The sequence below is a fragment of the Geotrypetes seraphini genome, chromosome 15 (assembly GCF_902459505.1).
Source record: "Geotrypetes seraphini chromosome 15, aGeoSer1.1, whole genome shotgun sequence".
Lineage (NCBI taxonomy): Eukaryota > Metazoa > Chordata > Amphibia > Gymnophiona > Dermophiidae > Geotrypetes > Geotrypetes seraphini.
This window is the reverse complement of record NC_047098.1, coordinates 9603105-9624223: the sequence shown is the minus strand read 5'-3', so window position 1 is coordinate 9624223 and position 21119 is coordinate 9603105. Positions and strand designations below refer to the sequence as shown.

At 44.5% G+C, this 21119-nt stretch overlaps 1 protein-coding gene across 3 annotated transcripts in view; it reads left to right on the top strand.

Annotated features, from left to right (window-relative positions):
• The window catches only part of LOC117348848, a 79025-nt gene that overhangs the window by 11822 nt on the left and 46084 nt on the right, over positions 1-21119 (top strand). For all 3 annotated transcript variants that reach the window (XM_033921397.1, XM_033921395.1, XM_033921398.1), the window contains 5 exons: positions 12648-12732; positions 12927-13000; positions 14069-14128; positions 16542-16649; positions 19726-19782. In XM_033921397.1, the coding sequence (XP_033777288.1) occupies positions 12648-12732; positions 12927-13000; positions 14069-14128; positions 16542-16649; positions 19726-19782 (384 nt within the window). The remainder of the gene's footprint in view (positions 1-12647; positions 12733-12926; positions 13001-14068; positions 14129-16541; positions 16650-19725; positions 19783-21119) is intronic.

Genomic DNA, 21119 nt, shown 5'->3' with positions numbered 1-21119 from the left:
ACCCAATTGTAACCACAGAAACGTCCAAGTTGAAAATGTCAAAATCCAGGCCATTTGGACATTATTGTGAGTGAGTGACTGACCCCCACACACATGCCAATAGAGCAGTGGGACACCCTTAGAAGGCAATGAGGTGAACTTCATATAAAGAGTGCCAGAAGTACATCTTACCATAACCCCATTATGATGAGCCCTCCAAAACTGCCCCCAATCCTACGAGATCCACCTGTCTACCACCCCAATAGCCCTTATGGCTGCATATGTCACTTATATGGCAGTAGGATTTTGGTGGGCTCACACTTTCCACCGTAAATATAGTGGTTAGAGTGGCTTATGGGCCTGGGTCCTCCTCTCTATGGTTTACAAGCACACTCACCAGGTTACTTAAGACACCTGTGCGATGCTCCAGTAGATTTTCCCATACCAGGTGCTGCTGCTGTAGAGATGGGTATATACTCTTTCTTTAAGAGTTTTGAGGGTGGGAGGGGGGTCAGTAACCAGTGTGGGAGTGTGTGTGTTGGGTGGGTCGTATACCTTCATGCATCCAGTCGTCATCTGGTCTGTTTGGGTACCTTTTGTGGTCTAGCTCCAAACATCAAAATTCCGTCCATGCAAGTTAAGCCCGCCCATAACATGCCTCCCAACCCCCCCTCCTGAAACTCTGGATTCACAACAGGCAAAACGCCTCACTAGACGCCAACAAAAACAGCTTTGAAAATCTGCACTTGGAGATCCTAGTGATTAGAAGGTCCAGGTTTCAAGTTTATTAGGTTTCTTGATTAATCGCTCAATCATATTTCTAAGCGATGTACAGTTTAAAATTTACATTTGTTAGGTGACAATACAATAAATAAAAATACTTAAAAAAAGGACAGAATTACACTCAATTTAACATATTCATAACATTAGGTAAGGAGGAATGAATTACAAATCTTTAAAGTAAAGAGAAAACATTAAGGGAAAATACAGAAGATTAACAAAATAACAAAATATAATAAAATAAAATAGAATGGGGTTGTAGGATATTAAAATTAGTTTGCAAAGACATCCTTGAAGAGAAATGTTTTTAAGTTACTTTTAAATTTTCCAAATTCCTTTTCTTCCCTTAAAAATATAGGGAGGGCATTCCAAGTCTGTGGTGCAGTAACTGAAAAAATAAATTGTCGTCTTGTATTTATAATTTTCAACGAAGGAATAGACAATAGGTTTTGTTCATTAGATCTTAAGATTCTCTTTGCAGAATATGGAATTAATAGTTTAAATAAGAAAGCGGGAGTCTTATTATAAAGGGTTTTGAAGGTAATTATACAAAGTTTATATGTTATTCTGTGAATAACTGGAAGCCAGTGTGCGTTTTTAAGAAGAGGTGTTACATGATCAAACTTTCTAGATTTGGTTATAAGCTTAATTGAGGCTTTTTGTATAATTTGAAGACGTTTTATTTCATGTAAAGCAATTCCTTTGAAAAGAGAATTGCAATAGTCGATTTTAGACATCACCAAAGAGTGAATGAGAATATTAAGTGATTTGGGACATAGAAATTTAGAAATAGATCGAATTTTACGTAATCTGTAAAAGGTAGTTTTCATTATGTTACTAATATGATCGTGAAAATTTAGTTTGTTATCGAAAATCACCCCTAAAATTTTAATGTTGACTTAAGATGATTTTTGCACTTTTTACATTTTTTGATCATGAGCCACTGAATTTTTAACAAATTTGTGCAAATTTAACCAAGGAATAAAGGACAAAATAAAATGAAATTATTATTATTGATAAAAAGACTTGGGTTTTATGGGGGGGGGGGGGGGGGATGTGGGGACAAACACTTTATGACCATAAGCAGAATTGGCCAATACTGGTAGCTGCCTAAAAATTCCACGCACTGTTTCTATTTTATTTTATTTATTTATAAAAAGGACTTGCTTTAATCATACTTTCCATTTCAGCTTATTTTGGGGGATGGAAATAGACTTGCGAAAAAGAGGGTCAGAGAAAAGACATGTGGGACATGAACAGTCGGGGTCTAATTAGTACTCTTGAGGATTGTATAAAAAAAAAAAAGCAACCGTGAAACATTACTGCCATACCTGAAAAAGACCCCAAAAAAGAGGAAAAAGAGAAGAACACCCCCCCCTTCTTCAAATGTTAACACTGGCAAACAACCACAAAGATGGTTACTTAACTGACAAATAGGGAGTGATAGACCTCAGAAGTCTAGGGCAACACTTTTGAATTTCTTACTATACTACTGCTTCTAATTTCTATAGCGTTGCTAGACAGTACCATAATAGATTTGCGCCAGGCAAAAGCGTGCCGACAATCCTGCACAGGACTTCTGCACGCCGGCTTAAAACATTTCCTGTTAGCGTGTGTGTGTGTGTGTGTGTGGGGGGGAACTCCCCTAGTAAACTTACAAGTGTTTGCGCTTCCATTGGGGGGAGGGTTGTGGGGGGAAAATCCCCCCCACTACACTGAAAACTGCCATTTTCCTTAGTTTTTTGGATATTCAGTAGTTTTTAAGTTTTTAGTGTGGTGGCCCCATATCCTCCAACACTTGTAAGTTTAGTGTGTGTGTTGGGGGGGTTCACCCCTCCCCCCTCCCAGCGCTAACAGGAAGTGTTTTAAGCCAGCGCGCATAAGTCTTGTGCGCGATTGTCGGTGCGCGATTGTCATGCAAGAGACAATCCCTGCTCAATAGAGCTTACAATCTAATTAAAACAGACAGGACAAATGGTGGTTAGGGAATTTCTCACAGTGGGAATGATAAAACATGCAAGGGTACTTTTCAGGTGAATGGGAGTTAGAGTAGCAGTACACTTCTTAATTTCTGAAGCTGAAACAGGCATGAATTATGAGAGGCCTATAATTACTAGCACAAATAGGATGAGGAGATCTCAATATGAGTCATAACCTAAGAAAAACCATGATCTCACTAACAGTCCAAGATGGAAAATAAATTTATATTAATTGTGGAGAGGAAAAAGATCTCAGCTACCCTACAGACAATCCCAAAGGATAAACAAGTCTGTAGAAAGCGGGCTCAATTGTCTTTCATTGATCAAAACCTCTCTTTCTTATTATTATTCATTTTTTAAAAATCATTTTCTAGTTGAATATTAGTGCACACAAAACAATAAATTCAAAAAGTGTCACTTATCTCAAAATATGCTGTGAGTAGAAAATCTCCCACTGCCTGGAGGTTTTGATCAGTGAAAGACAATTGAGCCTGCTTAATACAGACTTGTTTATCCTTCGGGATTGGCTGTAGGGTAGCTGAGATCTTTTTCCTCTCCACATAAATATAAATTTATTTTCCATCGTGGACTGTTAGTGAGGCCTATAATTATACCAGACCCTTCCCTCACCACTATAAAATCTTAACAGTGGCTTTGTCTTAAAGAAAATATATTTTTAGTAGAAAATATTAGAACAAATGTCATCTACCCCAAAGGCCCTTGGCCAAAAAGTCTTTCCTGTGCTTCTGTGAAACTTGAGCAAGGCCAGAAATATACAAATAGACTAGGGTTACCAGATGACATGCCCTGTTTTTAAAGGACAGGCTGGATGCCCAGACGGATTTCCAAAACCTGGCACTTTGTCTGGAATTTGGAAAGCCCCAAGCTCTGGGCCCTATGCACGCAAATGGGTGACATCATTGTGTTGCATTCACACTTACTCGGAGGACCTCCAGATGCAGCCCGGACTCGGGGCAGAAGAGATGAGATTTGTGTGGGGGTGGGGCCAGGGGCACAATGGGGTGGGGCCTTGGTAACCCTAGAATAGATGAGCCAAGAAACTGGTAATGAATACGGTGGAAATACAATGGCAAAATATAATTCCACAATTTAGACTCCACTGTCACTCATTGGTTTCAAAAGCTCCATTATTAAAGTGCAACTGGTGTTCAGTGTGATCTATTTTTTTTTTGTATCAAAAACATTTTTAATAAAATACTGTTGCAAATTATACAACCACTCTGTTTCTGGTTGAAACATTTTTGAGCGTGGACAGTACACAAGTTCAGAGCAGATATCATGATATTGAGGACATAAAGGTATCAGCTGAAGCACTCTTCCTTCTAAATTGGGGTAGGAGACCTCCTATTGCATTGCTGCCAGTAGGGAGCAGTGCTTTAATAGTGTGTTTTCCATCCTTTTGGACAGGCAGGATCAGTGTTCCCGCTAAGCTGCGTTGGCCTGCGCTCACGCACAAAATATTACATCGCAGCGCAAAGTTTCTCTTCACAGCGCACACACGCGTCGGTAAGGTAAGGGGACGCATTGGGGGGATTGCACTTCCCCACAATTGCCATGCTTCGGTTCCTCTTCTTCCTTCCTTCCTCCCCCCCCCCCCCCCGCGGGACCCTGCGGCACCATCACCTCTTACTCCCTCTAATGTCGGCCCTGCAGCTCCAGACTTCCTCGCACCTTCTCCCCTCCCCCTTTGGATCGCTATTATTTTAAATGTTATAGCCGCAGAGCTGTATCCATCAGTGGAGATGTCTAACCTCGGCCTGCCCCGGAACTCTTACTGCAACAGTGACTTCCTGTTCCTGCCTAGACGGGCGGCTGCTGCAGTAAGAGTTCCGGGGCAGGCCGAGGTTAGACATCTCCACTGATGGATACAGCTCCGCGGCTATAACATTTAAAATAATAGCGATCCAAAGGGGGAGGGGAGAAGGTGCGAGGAAGTCTGGAGCTGCAGGGCCGACATTAGTGGGAGTAAGAGTTGATGGTGCCGCAGGATCCCGCGGGGGGGGGGGGGGGGGGAAGGAAGGAAGAAGAGGAACCGAAGCATGGCAATTGTGGGGAAGTGCAGAGCTGCAGGGAAGAGTGTTGCGGTACCCAGCTGGAGGGAGAAGGAAGATGAGGGAGGGAATTAAAGGAGATGCCAGGGCTTGGAGCGTAGGAGGAAGGTATGCCAGTCTAAGGGAAAAGGAAGGGGGAGATGTGAGAGCATGGAGGGGGAGCGAAAGATGGAAGAAAAGGAAAGGAGAGAGATGCCAGAGAATCAGGGAAGGGGAGATACCAGACTATGAGGAGAGGTGTGGGAGAGGGAAGGCGAGGAGAGAGATGCCAGACCAATGGGGTGAAAGGAGAGATGGAAGGGGGAGGCATACAGTTTCTGGAAGGGGCATAGAAGGAGAGAAGATGCCATATAGGGGAAGAGAGACGGCAGACAGTGGATGGAAGGAAGAGAGTTACAAGAAGATGAGGAAAGGAGAAACCACAGAAGACAAAGGTAGAAAAAAATTTCTATTTATTTATTGCTTTAGGAGACATGTGTCACTGTTTCTGTGAAGCATTGTATGCAGAGTCCAGCTTCTTGCTGGTTCAATTTAACCTTTGTCTATGTATTTTTATTTTATCCCCCCTTTTACAAAACTGTGAAGCGTTTTTAGCACCAGCCTTGGTGGTAGCAGCTCTGATGCTCAGAATTTTATGAGCATCAGAGCTGTTACCTCCGTAGCTAAAATCCACACTACAGTTTTGTAAAAGAGGGAGGGGTTAGTTTGTGATTACATATTCCTTACTAGGCGAAGGTGTTTTCTGTGTTCTGTGTGTTCGAAAGACATGGTTTTCTGTTAGGATTGACGGTGTAGGATTGATCTGTGCTGGTCTGGCTTGTTTAGTTTTACAATGGGTGTATTGATGTACTGCTCACTGCAATATGTAAGATGCTGCCTTTTCCTAGGTACTCATGTGTGACGTGTGGTTTGTTACTAAAAATCATGTTTTTCTTACAGATGGGGGGGGGTGCCAAAAAATGATGGGCCCCGGATGTTACATATGCTAGGTACGCCACTGTATGTAAAGATACCAGAAAGCTGGCGTAGCAAAAACTTCTAAGTTTTGAGTATTTAACCCTCCCACAATCTCACGGGCACTCGTTTCAAGTTTATTGAGATTTTGATTTAAACGCAATATCAAATATTTTCAATGCGTATAACAAAAATAAATTTTGGGAAATAAATAAAACCATTTGAACCAGTGTTCCCGCTAAGCTGCGCTGGCGTGCGCTGGCGCACAAAATATTACATCGCAGCGCACACGTTTCTCGTCACAGCGCACGATCGGAAGAGGCGTACGGCAGATGGCAGGGCGGCGAGAGGAGAATCGGGCGAGTTGGCTCATAACTTGCTGGCGCCCGATATTTTTGGCTCACGGTGAAAAAAGTTTGCTCACAACACCCGCCCGCTTAGAGGGAACACTGGGCAGGATCCCTGGAGTTCTGCTAAGCTTGCCTGTCTCTCACTGTTGAAAATATGATAATGAAACAGTGCCCTCTACTGGCAGGACTATAGGTGGAGGATTCCTTCTCAGCTTAGAGCAGTGGTCTCCAACTCAAACCCTTTGCAGGGCCACATTTTGGATTTGTCGGTACTTGGAGGGCCTCAGAAAAAAAATAGTTAATGTCTTATTAAAGAAATGGCAATTTTGCATGAGGTAAAACTCTTTATAGTTTATAAATCTTTCCTTTTGGCTAAATCTTAATAATAATATTGTAATTTATAGCTAAAGAGACATATGATCAAGAAACTGTTTTATTTTACTTTTGTGATTATGATAAACATACCGAGGGCCTCAAAATAGTACCTGGCGGGCCATATATGACCCCCCCCCGGGCCGCGAGTTTGAGACCACTAGCTTAGGGGGAACACTAACCTGAAGATGTCCAATGGGTGAAACGGAGGCCCTGTTGGGACGTTTTTGAATAATTTGACTAGATGAATTCTCATTTTTGATTTGCTTCAACCAGAAACATAGTGGTTGTATAATTTGTAACAGAATTGAGAATTCTAGTCTCCAAAAAAATTTTATGTAATAAAAATTTTGATTAAAAAAAATTGAACACAATTTGCACTTTTTAATGAGTTTTTTAGGCCAGTGAATGAAAGTGGAGTCTTTACTGTGGAAAAACAAATTCAACTGTGGTGACAGATTCAAACTTGTTGCCGTAGACTTCTGAGGTCTTTTTTTTCCCCCAGTTAAGTTTACCTTCATTTTGGTTATTTGTCATGCTTGAAAAAGACAATAAATTGGGGATGATTCTGTAAACGGCACCCAGGTTAGGCATTGCTGGGGATGCCTATTTATTTAGTTAGTTCGATTTATATTTCGTCCTGGTGCGCAATGGTGTATGGTAGAGAGAGTAGAGAGGGACAGATTCTTCAAACTTTCAAATAATAAAAGAACAAGAGGGCACTCGGAAAAGTTGACAGGAGACAGATTCAAAACAAATACTAGGAAGTTCTTTTTTATCCAACGTGTGGTGGACACCTGGAATGCGCTTCCAGAGGACGTAATTGGGCAGAGTACGGTACTGGGGTTCAAGAAAGGATTAGACAAATTCCTACTGGAAAAGGGGATAGAGGGGTATAGATAGAAGATTACTGCACAGGTCCTGGACCTGTTGGGCCACCGCGTGAGTGGACTGCTGGGTACGATGGACTTCAGGTCTGACCCAGCGGAGGCATTGCTTATGTTCTTATGTAGATATTTGGGGTGGGGGGGTGGGAGGAGGTCAGTGACTAGTGGGGGAGTGTGGGGCCATATTTTCATCCCTCCAGTGGTCATCAGATCAGTTTAGGCACCCTTTTGGTCCTTATTCGTTTTGAAAGCATGCCTAGCCCAAAACGTCCAAATTGTGCCCTGGACATTTTGTAAAATGTTTGTTTTTTTGCTGTAAAACGTCCAAGTGCTAATCCGCCCAAACTTGCTTTTAAAACGCCTAGGGTTACCAGAAATCCGGATTTCCCTGGACATGTCCTCCTTTTCAAAACCCGGCACTTTGTCTTTTTTTTTTTTTTAAAATGTATTTCACCATTAGTATCATGTGACAAGTGGTTTGCAATCCAGAAAATAATATAAAGATGTACACTGGTATCCTATGTCTGCCGGCTACATCTTGGGGACGGCAGGAGGAAGCAGCCGGGTAATCGGAGTAATTGATATACACTTCTCCCTCCGTATTCGCGGTTTCAGCAATCGTGGTTTCGATTATTCGCGGTTTTTAACTTGATGGCTCCTCCCCCCCAAATGACATCAGCTTGCATAGAGAAATCGCCGATTCCAATCGTTTACAGAGAAAATCGCTGATTCCCGGCACTTTCTTCACCGTGTTTTGCCTCTCCGTCAGGAACAGGCCAGGTCTCCCACCACGTTTTTTGCGGTTTCACCATATTCATGATGGTATTTAATAGAAAACAGCGAATAACATATGCAAAAAGTTATTTGCAGTTTTTCTGTTATTTGTGGGTCTGTTAATCTCCTATCACAGCGAATACGGAGGGAGAAGTGTATTTGAACATTTGGGTCATTTTACCAAAGACTTTTTTTCCTGTTTTATGCTGAGAACAGAGGTGAGAAGAAGTGAACGGAGCAGAGAGGCAGCTGCTGCACTGTGCACAGGATAATTGATATTAACGGTCCTGGATAAGCAATATAGAAAAAGAGCAGGAACAGAGACGAGGGCTCTGGGATAAGAGCAGGGTCAGCGAAGACGATTTGGCGAAAGGAACAAAGCAGATCAGTGTCTCTGGAAAATGTAAGCAGGCGCGTTATTTTCATTTCTGAATACCTTCAAAGGAAGTCCATTTCCAGAGCGCTGGCAGCTGGGGGCTGCTTCGCGCTTTTTATTTTCTGCACGCGTTAAAAGAATAGCAATCGATGGCAGTGGTTTGCTGCCCCTCTGGTCCGGGGTACTTTGCTACACTTGAGGGTAAATAGTCAAAAGGTGGGTGTTTTGTATCAATATCAGACCCAGAATGTCTTGGCGGTTTGGTTTATCGTCTAAGAAAAAAAAATGCCATACCGTGATCTGTGCCTGCATTTGGTGAGCTTGATTTTTTTTTCAGCACAAAACGCAGGCAGTTTTGAATGATCACTATGATTATGGAATGCGTCGCTCTTTTCCTGCATCCGGGGCCGTTCCTGCAGTTTGTGGATAAAAATGTTGTTGACTGATGGCACAATCTTTCCCACAGACAAGGGAGTTTTTAAAGCCCGCAATTTCTAGAGGATTTTTTCCCTTTCATAATGTAAAACAAGAGACGTCATCGGTGCATAACATCGTACAAAGGTGTCCATAAAAGCCAATTTGATGAATTCACAAAAGACAAGGATGAAGGGGAGTTGATTTTTAAGATAACTAATGCATCTGTAAATTTCAGGCTTCATCACTGTTCTGTATCCGGCCAAGGTGACATTCCCTATCCTCTGTCTCCTAACCTTTATTTTTTCTTTTCGGTTTCAGTATGAAGGGGTGAAAAATATCAGATTGGGCCAAAAAGTAGTATGTGAATAACACACCAAGTGCATAATTAAGTGAACTTGCAAGGTAAAATAATTCAGCAGTGTTGAAATAAAACAGAGACGAGCTGAGGACAGCAGATAATATTTTATTGACCTTCCTAAAATGAAATCGAACAGGAGACAGTGACATAGGTAGTTCGGCAAAGAGGTTTGCACTGTTTGAACCGTGATGAAAGATGATTTTGTGCGTGATTGTTACTTGCTTTCATCATGTAAGTCAAGTTCTTGCTTTTCTTAAATGCAAAATGTCTGCAACCTGATTGCTTGCAGGGCTGTGCGCTGATGGAAGGTTTTGCAATTTATTTATTTATTTTTTTATCCCAAAGTATGGTTTTCTAGATTTTTAGGGGTTTTCTTTCCTTCATATGATATTCAACAAAGAAGTACTGGGACAAAGCACCTTTCTGAAAATACAGAACGCTTTTATTGTGAATTCTGATCCATTTTCCGCATTGTTTTCTAATGATTCATCATTTGATCCAGGAGACCATTTTCTCTGAAAGTAGCTTTAAATGCTGCTTAAACATAGGATTTCTGTGGAGTGCTGGTGTGTATGTATGTAGAAATCCTTTGCTTTCATTGTATAATGTTTAATTATACAATGTGTTAGATATTATCCAGGCTAAGCTCTTATTATATTAGCTGTCATATTATAACTATAAAAATTCACCTTTTACGCTCCAGCATGGGGTAATACAGAACTCAGGCGCTATCTGCAAGCATCCGTCATGGGGCAAAGGAAGCAAACAGCTGTACTCCAAATCCCAGCTAATTCTTCCTTAACAAGTGATTTCTTATTCAGTGGCTTCTGTTCACCGCTGAAAAGGCGTTTTCACCTTCTTCTCTCTCCTCCATCAAACTGACGTGGGCACTGGTTTGTTTCTCCACATCCCTTTAAGACGTCTCTGAGTGGACTGACTGCGGATGTTAACTACGTGCTCTCAGCCAGTGCTCTCATGGAACCTGCTGCAGACCCAGGGAGGGGGAACCAGGCAACCTCAAAAAAGCTATTTAGCCAGTGGCAGGGGGGAGGGAAGAGCTTATGATGTCATCTCCTCCTCCTGGGCACATCTCCAAGTTACTGGGTATGTGTTCCGAGCAAATGGCTGAGATGTTGACTTAAGAGGAGGGTTGGGTTTTTTTTTTTTTGTTTTTTTTTTGCTGGATGCAAAAACTGGATTACTGGCACACAATACTGGAAAATTCAGGAACCATTCCCAGCCAGAGGGTTAAGAGCTTCTGTTCTCTGTCGGTCTCTCCTGTTTTGCTTGATTGTTTCTATTCGTGTTACAAAGCGGCTTTTATTGTGCTCAGCCATTACCGTGTAAGAAATGCGTTTCAATACAGACTTTTGAAGTGACATTCGACCAATCAAACTGATTACTTGCCCCGAGCATTTATACGTCACCCGTAAACTGTTGCGATTAAACAGAGGCTCGATTCGGATTTAGCATTTCAGTGTATTAAGCCTCTCGCCTCACATTTTTTGGCACATTACCGCGAGAGTTAGTGTCTGGGAGTCGCATTTTACAGTCGATGTGACCCCATGGATCTGATGTGCCGAAAAAAAAAAAGAGTTTATCCCACTCTGAGGGTGTTTTCAAAATGATTTTGCCCAAGTAACTAAGCACTTTACGGCCGAGATTTTTAGCTCGGGCCGGCGAGGTAAGTGCTCTGACGCGCGTAGGAACTCTATGAGCATCAGAGCATTTTCCACGCCGACCCGCGCTACAAAACCTCTAGCGCGGCTTGATAAAAGGGGCCATTAGCGTCCTGCCCCTCTAAGGTTAAAAGTGCAACAGCGGCTACTAAACACGAACATAAAACAGTCCCTCCTTTGTGGAGCTTAAGAATATAAGAATTGCCGCTGCTGGGTCAGACCAGTGGTCCATCGTGCCCAGCGGTCCGCTCCCGCGGCGGCCCTTAGGTCAAAGACCAGTGCCCTAACTGAGACTAGATTCACTGAGGGCTAGATTCATTAAAGGCACGGATCCGATCCGATCGGTGTCCGGGGGGCTGATTCATGAATCGCTCTCATGCAAATGAGGGCGATCGGAATCATGCCCCCAACCGACCGCCCGGATCGCTCTACAGCAATCCTGACGCATGCGCTGGCCCTCTGTGCCCGGCAGAGCAGGAAACCTATAGTTTTGTTTTTTCTTCTTTGCAAGCCCATGCTTTTGACCCGTTTTAAACCTGCGGGTTAAAACCATGGGCTTGCACTGCGGGGAAGGGCAGGAGAGATTTGCATATTACCGTATTTTCACGCATATAACGCGCGTGTTATACACGATTTTTACAAACTGTGCATAACCGTCCGCGTTATACGTGTGAGCGCGTTTTACAACTTTTTTTTTTCAATTCGATCCGGCATCCCCCCTGCGAACCGGCATCCTCCCCCCCCCCCCCCCGCTCGCGTCACCCCCCCTCCCCCGCGATCCTCCTGCACCGCAAAACATCTCTTACCCGATTGGGCACCGGCACCAGCACCAATGCACAGGATGTGCCAGTGCCCGAAGATCCTCCCTCGTTGGGTTGGGCTGGGCTGGGCGGTGCGGTGCGAGAGAGATCCTCCTTCCTGTGCCGGGCTGGACTAGGCTTTGAGCATTTGCGCATGCTCAAAGCCTTCTGGTCTCGCTCTCTCCGGCGCAGGAAGAAGGAGGATCTCTCTCGCACCGCACTGCCCAGCCCAGCCCAGCCCAACGAGGGAGGATCTTCGGGCACTGGCACATCCTGTGCATTGGTGCTGGTGCCGGTGCCGGTGCCCAATCGGGTAAGAGATGTTTTTGCGGTGCTGGGGGGGGATGTAGGATCACGGGGGAGGGGGGGGTGATGCGAGCGGGGGGGGAAGATGCCGGTTCGCAGGGGGAATGCCGGATTTGAATGAAAAAAAAATGCTCTCTCGGGTAAGCGAGCCGGGGGGGGGGGGGAGGATGCCGGTTCGGAGTAGGCGGGAGGAGGTTTTAGCATGCGCGGTATACGCGTGTGCGCGCTATATTAAATTTTTTTTTACATAAATTTGTGTTCCCCTCGCGCTATACCCGTGTGCGCGTTTTACACGGGTGTGCGGTATATGGGTGAAAATACGGTATAACTCGCTGACTGTCCAGCTCTCTTCAATGTAAACCGCCCAGAAGTCTCACGACTATGGCGGTGTAGAAGAATAAAGTTATTATTCTTATTATTCTGGTTTTCTGCACCACCATTGTTTCTGCTGTGAAAGTCTTATGTTTCACCAGCCACTACCCCCCTCCATCCATCCTCGCAAGTTGTGACTCTCACATCTATGGAATCCTAAAATGGACAAAACACCCCTGTCTCTCTTTTCAGGTTGTTGGAGTCGTAGAACCTCGCACTTATCCAAGGGAAGACTTCCAGAATATGCACAGCATTGACCAAAACAATGTTTTTGAAGGTAGTCATTCAATGTTTACTCTGCTTTTATTTGCCTTTTTATAAATTGTTGCTTTTCTTTAAGGTGTGATAAAGTGCGATTCTTTGTAATAAGCTGGTTGCTGTTTTGAATCCTTGGACTTCAGCTGCTTCGGTGGCGTTCTAAAAACGATAACGTAAAATACTTTATCCCTTTCTGTAAATCTTGTCCTGCAGACTGGAAAGAAGCGGTCGAAAGAGAGAAATTTGCCGATGCCGTAATCATTACAACGCCTGACAGATTGCACAAGGTATGGAAAATCGGATTTTAAAACGAGATGCCTTGCGTGTTTTTTGGCCAGTCTCAACCTGCGACCTTGAATTTTGTTCATGAAACACGTTGCTATCCTGTCGATCTTTGCTTCATTCAGCGTCGATTTTAAGGTCTGGGCCTGCTGTATTTTAAAATGAAATGCTTCCTAAAAGGAATTTTTTATTTGCAGTTCTCTGATCCCTCCAAGCACCCCTTTCTCTGGCTCCCTTTTAGGGTTCTGCTCGTATCTCTGGACAAGTCGAAGAGTTGTGAGGAAGAGATGTCAGACACTCGGCCATGGATTACTCAGGATACACTTTATTGGTTGATGCAATGTGTAGACTCGACTCTGACCCTGTTTCGACAAAAGTGCCCTTTTAAAATCAGTCATTAGTAGTGGAAAGCTTTCAGTAAACCATATCTTCTTCCTGGTGATCCAGTGAGGGGATCGGTGGAGGCAGCAGCGCTGCTCGCTGTGGCTCCTGTTCAAAAAGGCCGTCGTAACCTCTTCCGGTAGCTCGCGGTACCACTTCTGCCCGCTTAAATCACTGTGTGTGTCTATATAAATGCACAGTTGTCGAATTACCCCCAAAGTGTCTGGCAGCGGAAGGAGAGTGTTATTGTTCCTGAGGCAATATCACCGTTTGAATATTTTTTTGTATTCCCCTTGTTGGGGGAATATGGAGTGTGTTTCTACAGAACTGGAGGTACAGGTTTTATACTGGTGGCTTTGTCCAATCTGTGGATCATCAGGATTTCGTTCCCACATAGAATGATGCTATGAATGGTTAATGGTAGCTTTACTGTGTACTTGATAGAGCCTGGAGAATTTTTATGCCTAGCCCTGGAGATTTTTCATGTGGTGTCATTATAACTACCTGATTTTAAAGACAGGGTGGTGGTGGGTGGTTTGTTCAGAAATGTCACTAAGGCTTGCTCCCCGCCATACCAAACTTAATCCCTCCCCCCTCCTCTCCCTTTTCCACCTGAAATACTGTCTAGAACTCGCTGCCAATGACTGAACTATTTCAGCTTGTGTTTTTTTGTTGTTCTTTTTTTTTTGCAGGATCCTGCTGTAGCCTTTGCCAAGAAGGGCTACCACATTTTACTGGAGAAGCCTATGGCAGTAAGTCACTCCACATCTTATTCTGGTGCAGTGACGACTGAAAGTAAACACTTTCCAGACTGGTTCTCATTCTTGATCAAGTGCTGTAGGAACATAAGAACATGAGAATAGCCTTACTGGGTCAGACCAGTAGCCCGTTCTCACGGTGGCCAATCCAAGTCCCTAATACCTGGCCAAAAACCAAAGAGTAGCAACCTTCCATTCGGAATCCTAAAGAAAAGCAACATTCTAGAACCCCAAAGAGTAACAAAAGATTCCGGAACCCCAAAGAGTAGCAACATTCCATGTTACCGATCCAGGGCAAGCAGTGGCTTCCTCCATGCCTGTCTCAATAACAGAGGACTTTTCCTCCAGAAACTTATCCAGATCTTTTTTTTTTTAAACCAGCGAAGTTAACCGCTCTTTACCACAACCTCTGGCACAATAATGCAGTTGATGTTTGTTGGTCTTAATGGCAGGTTAGCTAGAATAACAGTCAAATTAATAAAGAGGCAATATTTATGTATATTAAAAGATTTGTATTCCACTCTATCAACCATTCTAGAAGGATTATCAGAGAACATACATAATTGTTTAAAACACACCAAGATGGCGCCCGGAGCGGGACCACCCCCACCTTACTATGCCACTGAATAAAGTTATGCAATTTGGGGAAATTATATAAATGGTGCCGAAAGTTAGGCATCAAACAACTGGACGCTAGGCTAGTCTATAATGGCAGGGCTGTACGCTAAATCTGTTATAGAATATTAGTGTAAGTCTGCAGAAACACACCAAACTCTAGGCGTGACCACTTAGGCCAGGGGTAGGGAATTCCGGTCCTCGAGAGCCGGAGCCAGGTCAGGTTTTCAGGATCTCCACCATGAATATGTATGAGATGGATTTGCATGCCCTGCCTCCTTGAGATGCAAATCTATCTCATGCAGATTTATTGTGGAGATCCTGAAAACCTGACCTGGCTCCTGCTTTCAAGGACCCGAATTGCCTACCCCTGACTTAGGCTATGTCTAGGGCAGACATAAACATTGGCGTGTAAAAAGAACAGCAATTGGGCATGTAATTAAATTCTGTAAAGTGCACGCAAGAATAGTCAACGCCTCAGACATGCCCGTGCCTCCCCTCCCCCACCCCCCGTCAGCGCCATCTTTGCAGTTCTGCGTGAGAGAAGTTAGGCGCTCAGAATAGGGGCATAAACTTGCGCAAATGCTAATTATTGCTAATTGGGGGGGGGAGAATTTATCAAGGAGCGCCAACCAGTTCAGCGCATGCTAAACGCTAAGATGCCCATTGCATTCTTATGAGTGCCTTAGGCATGCGCTAATCATTAGCACACGCTAAATCAATTAGTGCCCTTTGATGAATTAGCTTGTTAACACCAATTATTGGAACCCATCTTCAATTAAGTGCAAATTTATCACCAATTAATTAAGTTACACTCAGAACTGACCTATTCTATAATAGTTGAACGCCTAACTTAATGCGCCATTTACAGAATCTGGAGGCTTATGTGTTATTTTTAACCAGGGCCAGCGTTGGTTGGGAAGCGGGCAAACGGGACAGCTGCCCTGGGCCCCATAGCTCCAGGAAGCCGCTGTGGGCCGGAATGTCCTTCCCTTCTCCCCCGCTCTGTTCCTAAGCTCCCCCCCCCCATTTTTAAAATGCAAAGGTGTCGCTGGCGTGGCAGCAATTCGTTAGCGCTGCTCGTAGCTTCCTCAGCAGGGTTCCTCTGTCGTGGTCCACCTCCCTCTGATGCAACTTCCTGTTTCCACTTGTGCAGACTTGAGGCAGAGAAACAGCACCGAGGTGGCCATGTGCAGTTCCAGAGAATTGCTGTCATGCCGGCGATCCCCTTGCATTTTAAAAGGTGAGGAGGAGTAGGGAGAGGGCTTCGGCCTGCGGTGGGGAGACGAGAAAGACATCCCGGCCAGCAGGGGTCCCCTGGAACAGCTGACTTTTAAATGAAGGGAGGCATGCTGGATGGGAGGGTATTTGGTGGGTGGGGAAATTGGGGGAGGGGTGAGGAAGGAGGGCAATTGGAAACCCCTTCCTTAATTTCTGCCCTGGGCTCCATCATGTCTTAACACTGACCCTGCTTATAACTGTAACTTATCTTTTTGCTGTTACCGCCACGGCCGGCGCTAAAAATGCTAGAGCGGTTTTCTAAAGGAGGGAGTAAATTAGTCCAATAAAAAAGGTATTACCTTAATTCCTTTTCTTTTGTTTTATTTCTATTTAATTCTATATATTATCTTCATTGGTCATGTCATCAAATTCCAATAAACAAAGTTATCACAGTGAAAGAGAGACCCTGGTGCTTTTTTTTAAATTTAAAAACAAAATTGCCTATAAGAATTGGTTAGTACCAAATGTGAGGTGCCAGATTCTGACTGGAGGGCTTTCTGTCACTTATCAGGTCACCCCAGAAGACTGTGAAGAAATCGTGTCCGTGTGTAAGGAGAATGGCGTGATGCTTGCTGTCGGCCATATACTGCGATACTATCCAGTCGCTCAAAAGATAAAAGTAGGTTTCCTTTCAACCTGCCAAAGCAGTAGGCATGAAACACTGATGTGATGTGATTATTTGAAGACGGTAGAGGCCAAAAGCGAGCAGGCTAATTAAAATTGTTGGTTGTCTGCTAGGATTCCAGTCTAGGGACCAGAGGCCCCGACCTGTGTCATGAGCAGGTTCCCTTAGAAGCATTCTGTTTCACAGGCTCCTGTGCGTATATTTGTAGGGAGATAACGAGTGTGAATCCAGCCTGTTCTCCCGATGTGCGATTTTGCGTATCTGCGATTATTCCCCATTTGTGCCACTGTTTTCACGTATTCACGGATCTGCTCTTAAAAAAAACCAGCTTACTTTCCATTTACTTTCACTTTATGGTCTGGCGTTTGCGTGTAGATATGACCCCCGAGCTTCCAATGATTGCAAGGATTTACTGCAGGGGCGCCCACACTTTCTTGGCTTGCGAGCTACTTTTAAAATGACCAAGTCAAAATGATCTACCAACAATAAAATTAAAAAAAAAAAACACAAAACACACTGTGCGCAGAGAAAATGTTAATTCCTTAGCAAAGCAGCAGATGAATCCAGAGCCAAGTGGTCGATGTGAGCTATTCCCACTTGTCTCTGGATTCATCTGCTGCTTCTAAAGGAAAGGAAATTAACAGGTAAGAACATAATTTTACCTTCCTTAGCAAAGCAGCAGATGAATCCAGAGCCAAGTGGGAATAGCTCACATCGACCACTTGTCTCTGGATTCATCTGCTGCTTCTAAAGGAAAGAAAATTAACAGGTAAGAACATAATTTTACCTTCCTTAGCAAAGCAGCAGATGAATCCAGAGCCAAGTGGTCGATGTGAGCTATTCCCACTTGTCTCTGGATTCATCTGCTGCTTCTAAAGGAAAGAAAATTAACAGGTAAGAACATAATTTTACCTTCCTTAGCAAAGCAGCAGATGAATCCAGAGACAAGTGGTCGATGTGAGCTATTCCCACTTGGCTCTGGATTCATCTGCTGCTTCTAAAGGAAAGAAAATTAACAGGTAAGAACATAATTTTACCTTATCATTTATATTCTGGGTTTTTTTCAAAGAGGTCAGGGCAGATGACTTTAAAATACGCAATGTCACCTCAGTAACAACTATACAAAAATAGACAAATATACCACCTCCCCTTTTACTAAACCGTGCTAACAGTTTTTAGCCCAGGGAGCTGCCCTGAATGCCCTGCGCTGCTCCCGACGCTCATAGGCTCCCTGCGCTAAAAACCGCTATCATTTATTTTTTTTTAAGTTTATTTTTATTTGATTAATCGCTTAATTAAAATTTTCTAAGCGAGTTACAATATGTAAGAGTAACATATAATTTAACATGGTATTAAAAAAACAAAAAGAAGATAAAAAAAAAAAAGGAAGGAACAGAAAACAAAAAAGCAGAAATAGTTTAAACAATAGATATGTTTAAAAAAATGTTTAAACAATGAATACAACTAGCAGTCTTACGGACTGGTACACTAGGTAAAAGAAAGACAAACGTTAAGGGGGGGGGGGAAGGTTAAAGAAAAATGCAGAGGAAGGAAGAGGGTTGGAAAAGCAATTTACAAGTTAAAAGCATCCTTAAATAAGAAGCGGTTTAGTAAAAGGGGGCCATATTGCGAAATATAGACAGCAGATATAAATTCTCAAAATGGACACCTTTTGATCACTAAATTTAAAATAAAATCATATTTCCTATCATTGCTGTCTGGTGATTTCATGAGTCCCTGTTTGCACTTCCTTCTTCTGACTGTAAATCCAATATTTATTTATTTCTTTTTGTCTGTCTGTCTGAATCTCTCCCTGCCACCCCCTCAGCCACCGCCGCCGATTTCTCCTTGCTTCCCCAACGCCAGGCCAAGTACAAGTGCCAGACCCAGAGCCTTCACCCCCCCCCCCCCCCACGTCTATTCTGATGTCGGAGAGAAAGTTCCGGGCCAGCCGGGTTTCGAAAAGCCTCCTTAACATCGCGTCGGGCAGGGAGGAAGTCCGCGCACACCATGCGATGATGTCACGCATGCGCGAATTTCCTCCCTGCCTGACGAGAGCTGGCAGCGGGGGATGGGCCTAGAGTGGGACTGGGGGCAGGATTAGGGTGTTAAAGGGCAGGGATAGGCGGAACTGTGCGGGCCTGGGGGCAGATCTAGGGGGGTCCAATTGGAAAATCTGGCAACCCTACGCCAGATGTAGGAACATCTCTAAGTTAACTTTATAAGGCAGAGGAGAAAGTGGGATAACTAACACCTGAACAAACAAATAGAAGTGTTTTTGCTCGGTGTATTCTGTTCAGTTGTGTGAGTGTGTCTGGGTGGGACCAGAGCTCACCAGTTCTTGTCACAGATATACTGCGTCTGTCTGACAAAAAGGACTCACTACCAATGTTCCCTCTAAGGATTGATGAGGTGTGTGCAAAAAAAAATATGCACGAGCCACAAGTTACGCTAGCCGCGTATGCACACTCCTATCTGCATGTTCTGTGAGGTGTAGGTCCGTGGCCGCAGGAGTGCGCATGCGCGAGTCCTCAGCCTTACTGGTATGTTCATGCTGTTCTTCGGTCTGCCCTGCTCCTTGCCTTGTCTTAGTGTATTTTTAAGCTGAAAGACGTGGCAGCGGCTCCTCTCACGATCCCCACCTGCGTCGGGGATCTTGAGAGGAGCCGCCGCTGCATCTTTCAACTTAAAATACACTAAGGCGAGCAGGTTCAGACCGAAGCTTCAAAAAACATTTCAGGCGGCGGTGCGGAGCGGCGGATGGAAATACCAACAAGGCTCCGAGGAGGACGCGCAGGCACGGCGGCGCCCGAGGAGAACGACAAGCGCCGGACTGGCGCCGCTTCCGTCCCCTTTCGCGGTGCCGCGCCGGCGCTTGGCCTGAGCCGCCGCTTCCTCTCGCCTCCGCCCGCGCTCGATTCCAGTCGCGCCCACTGCGTATTTTAGTGAGCGATACCAGAAAAATTACGAGCGACGCCAATGAAAATAGTGGGCGATCGCTCATGCGCTCAGCTTAGAGGGAACATTGCAGTCACTACCTGTTTGCTTATCCTCCTTTCTGTGTGCACAGGAGATTATAGACAACGGAATGATTGGCGACGTGGTGCACATCCAGCATATGGAACCGGTAAGTAATAATACACACAGGGACCAGCTCTTGAAAGAATAGTTTGTGTTGTGTGTGTTTTTTGGTTTGTTTAGGGTTTTTTTTTAATACAGTAAACCCTTGATTATCCGGCCTTCGGATTTAACGGGCAAAATATTCACCGCATGCAGCTTCTGCCATGTTCTCTCCGCATCGCGCCCCAGTGACTACAACTCCCTGCTTGCAATGCATCGCCCTCTTCAGCGACGTTCTTCGGGTGATGCCAGCGACACTGAGAGTCATGACGTCCACAGCTCTGGGCGAAATCTGCCCTAGTGCAGCGTTCGGGGCTGAGCAGCCACTTCCCAGAGGAAAAAAAAGGGCTTTTCTCAGCATAACGTTGGTCGGGGAATAGATACCAGCTGTGGCCAGCCTCTGCCTGCATCCGGCTTTTATTAGAGTCTCTTACAGCTTAGCTCGCAATCATACAACACCCCCCCCCCCCCCGGAGGAGGGAGGGGACTCTGGGACTCTGGTTTGCATGCGACCACAAGTGAGCCCGGCTTCCAGGAATAGCTCTTCATGCCGAACAGGTCCCTCCACTCCCAACCTCAAAACGCCCCCTCCTCCCCCCCCAGTCGTGCCCTTCAACTGCAAACCGCCAAATGACATTGCTACTCCCACTTCATACCGAGGCACTGGAATCAACTGCCCCCCCCCCCCCCCCCCACCACAGAGCAGATCCCTTGAAGGACTCCTCAACTGTTCGAAAGCAATGAAAATATACCTCTTCAATTAACTCCCCAGCCCATGACCAAGAAATGTATATTGATACAAGAGCCTCGGTGTGTGTCGCAGTAGGATAAAACTTGTTCTGTAAATTATGACAAATTGTATTTATTAATTCATTCAGTTTTCTGTACTGTTCTCCCAAGGGAGCTCAGAACGGTTTTTACATGAATTTATCCAGGTACTATAACATTTTTCCCTGTCTGTCCTGGTGAACTCACAATCTTGTCTAATGTACCTGGGGTGATGGGGGGATTAAGTGACTTGCCCAGGGTCACAAGGAGCAGTGTGGGTTTGAACCCACAACCTCAGGGTGCGGAGGCTGTAGTTTTAACCACTGCACCACTCTCAAAATCAAAATGTAGTAAAAGTGAGCCAAGAGTAGGACAATCAAGGCATTGTGACATCACTGAGGAGGTTGGCTCTTAGGCATTGGTGGAATGAGGCATTATGATGTCACAATACCAGCTCTGGTTATCAGAGGCTGAAACTTTTCACACTATTCAGTTTTCCATACCATTCTCCCAGGGGAACTTAGAATAGTTTACATGAATTTATTCAGGTACTGAAGCATTTTTCCCTGTCTGTCC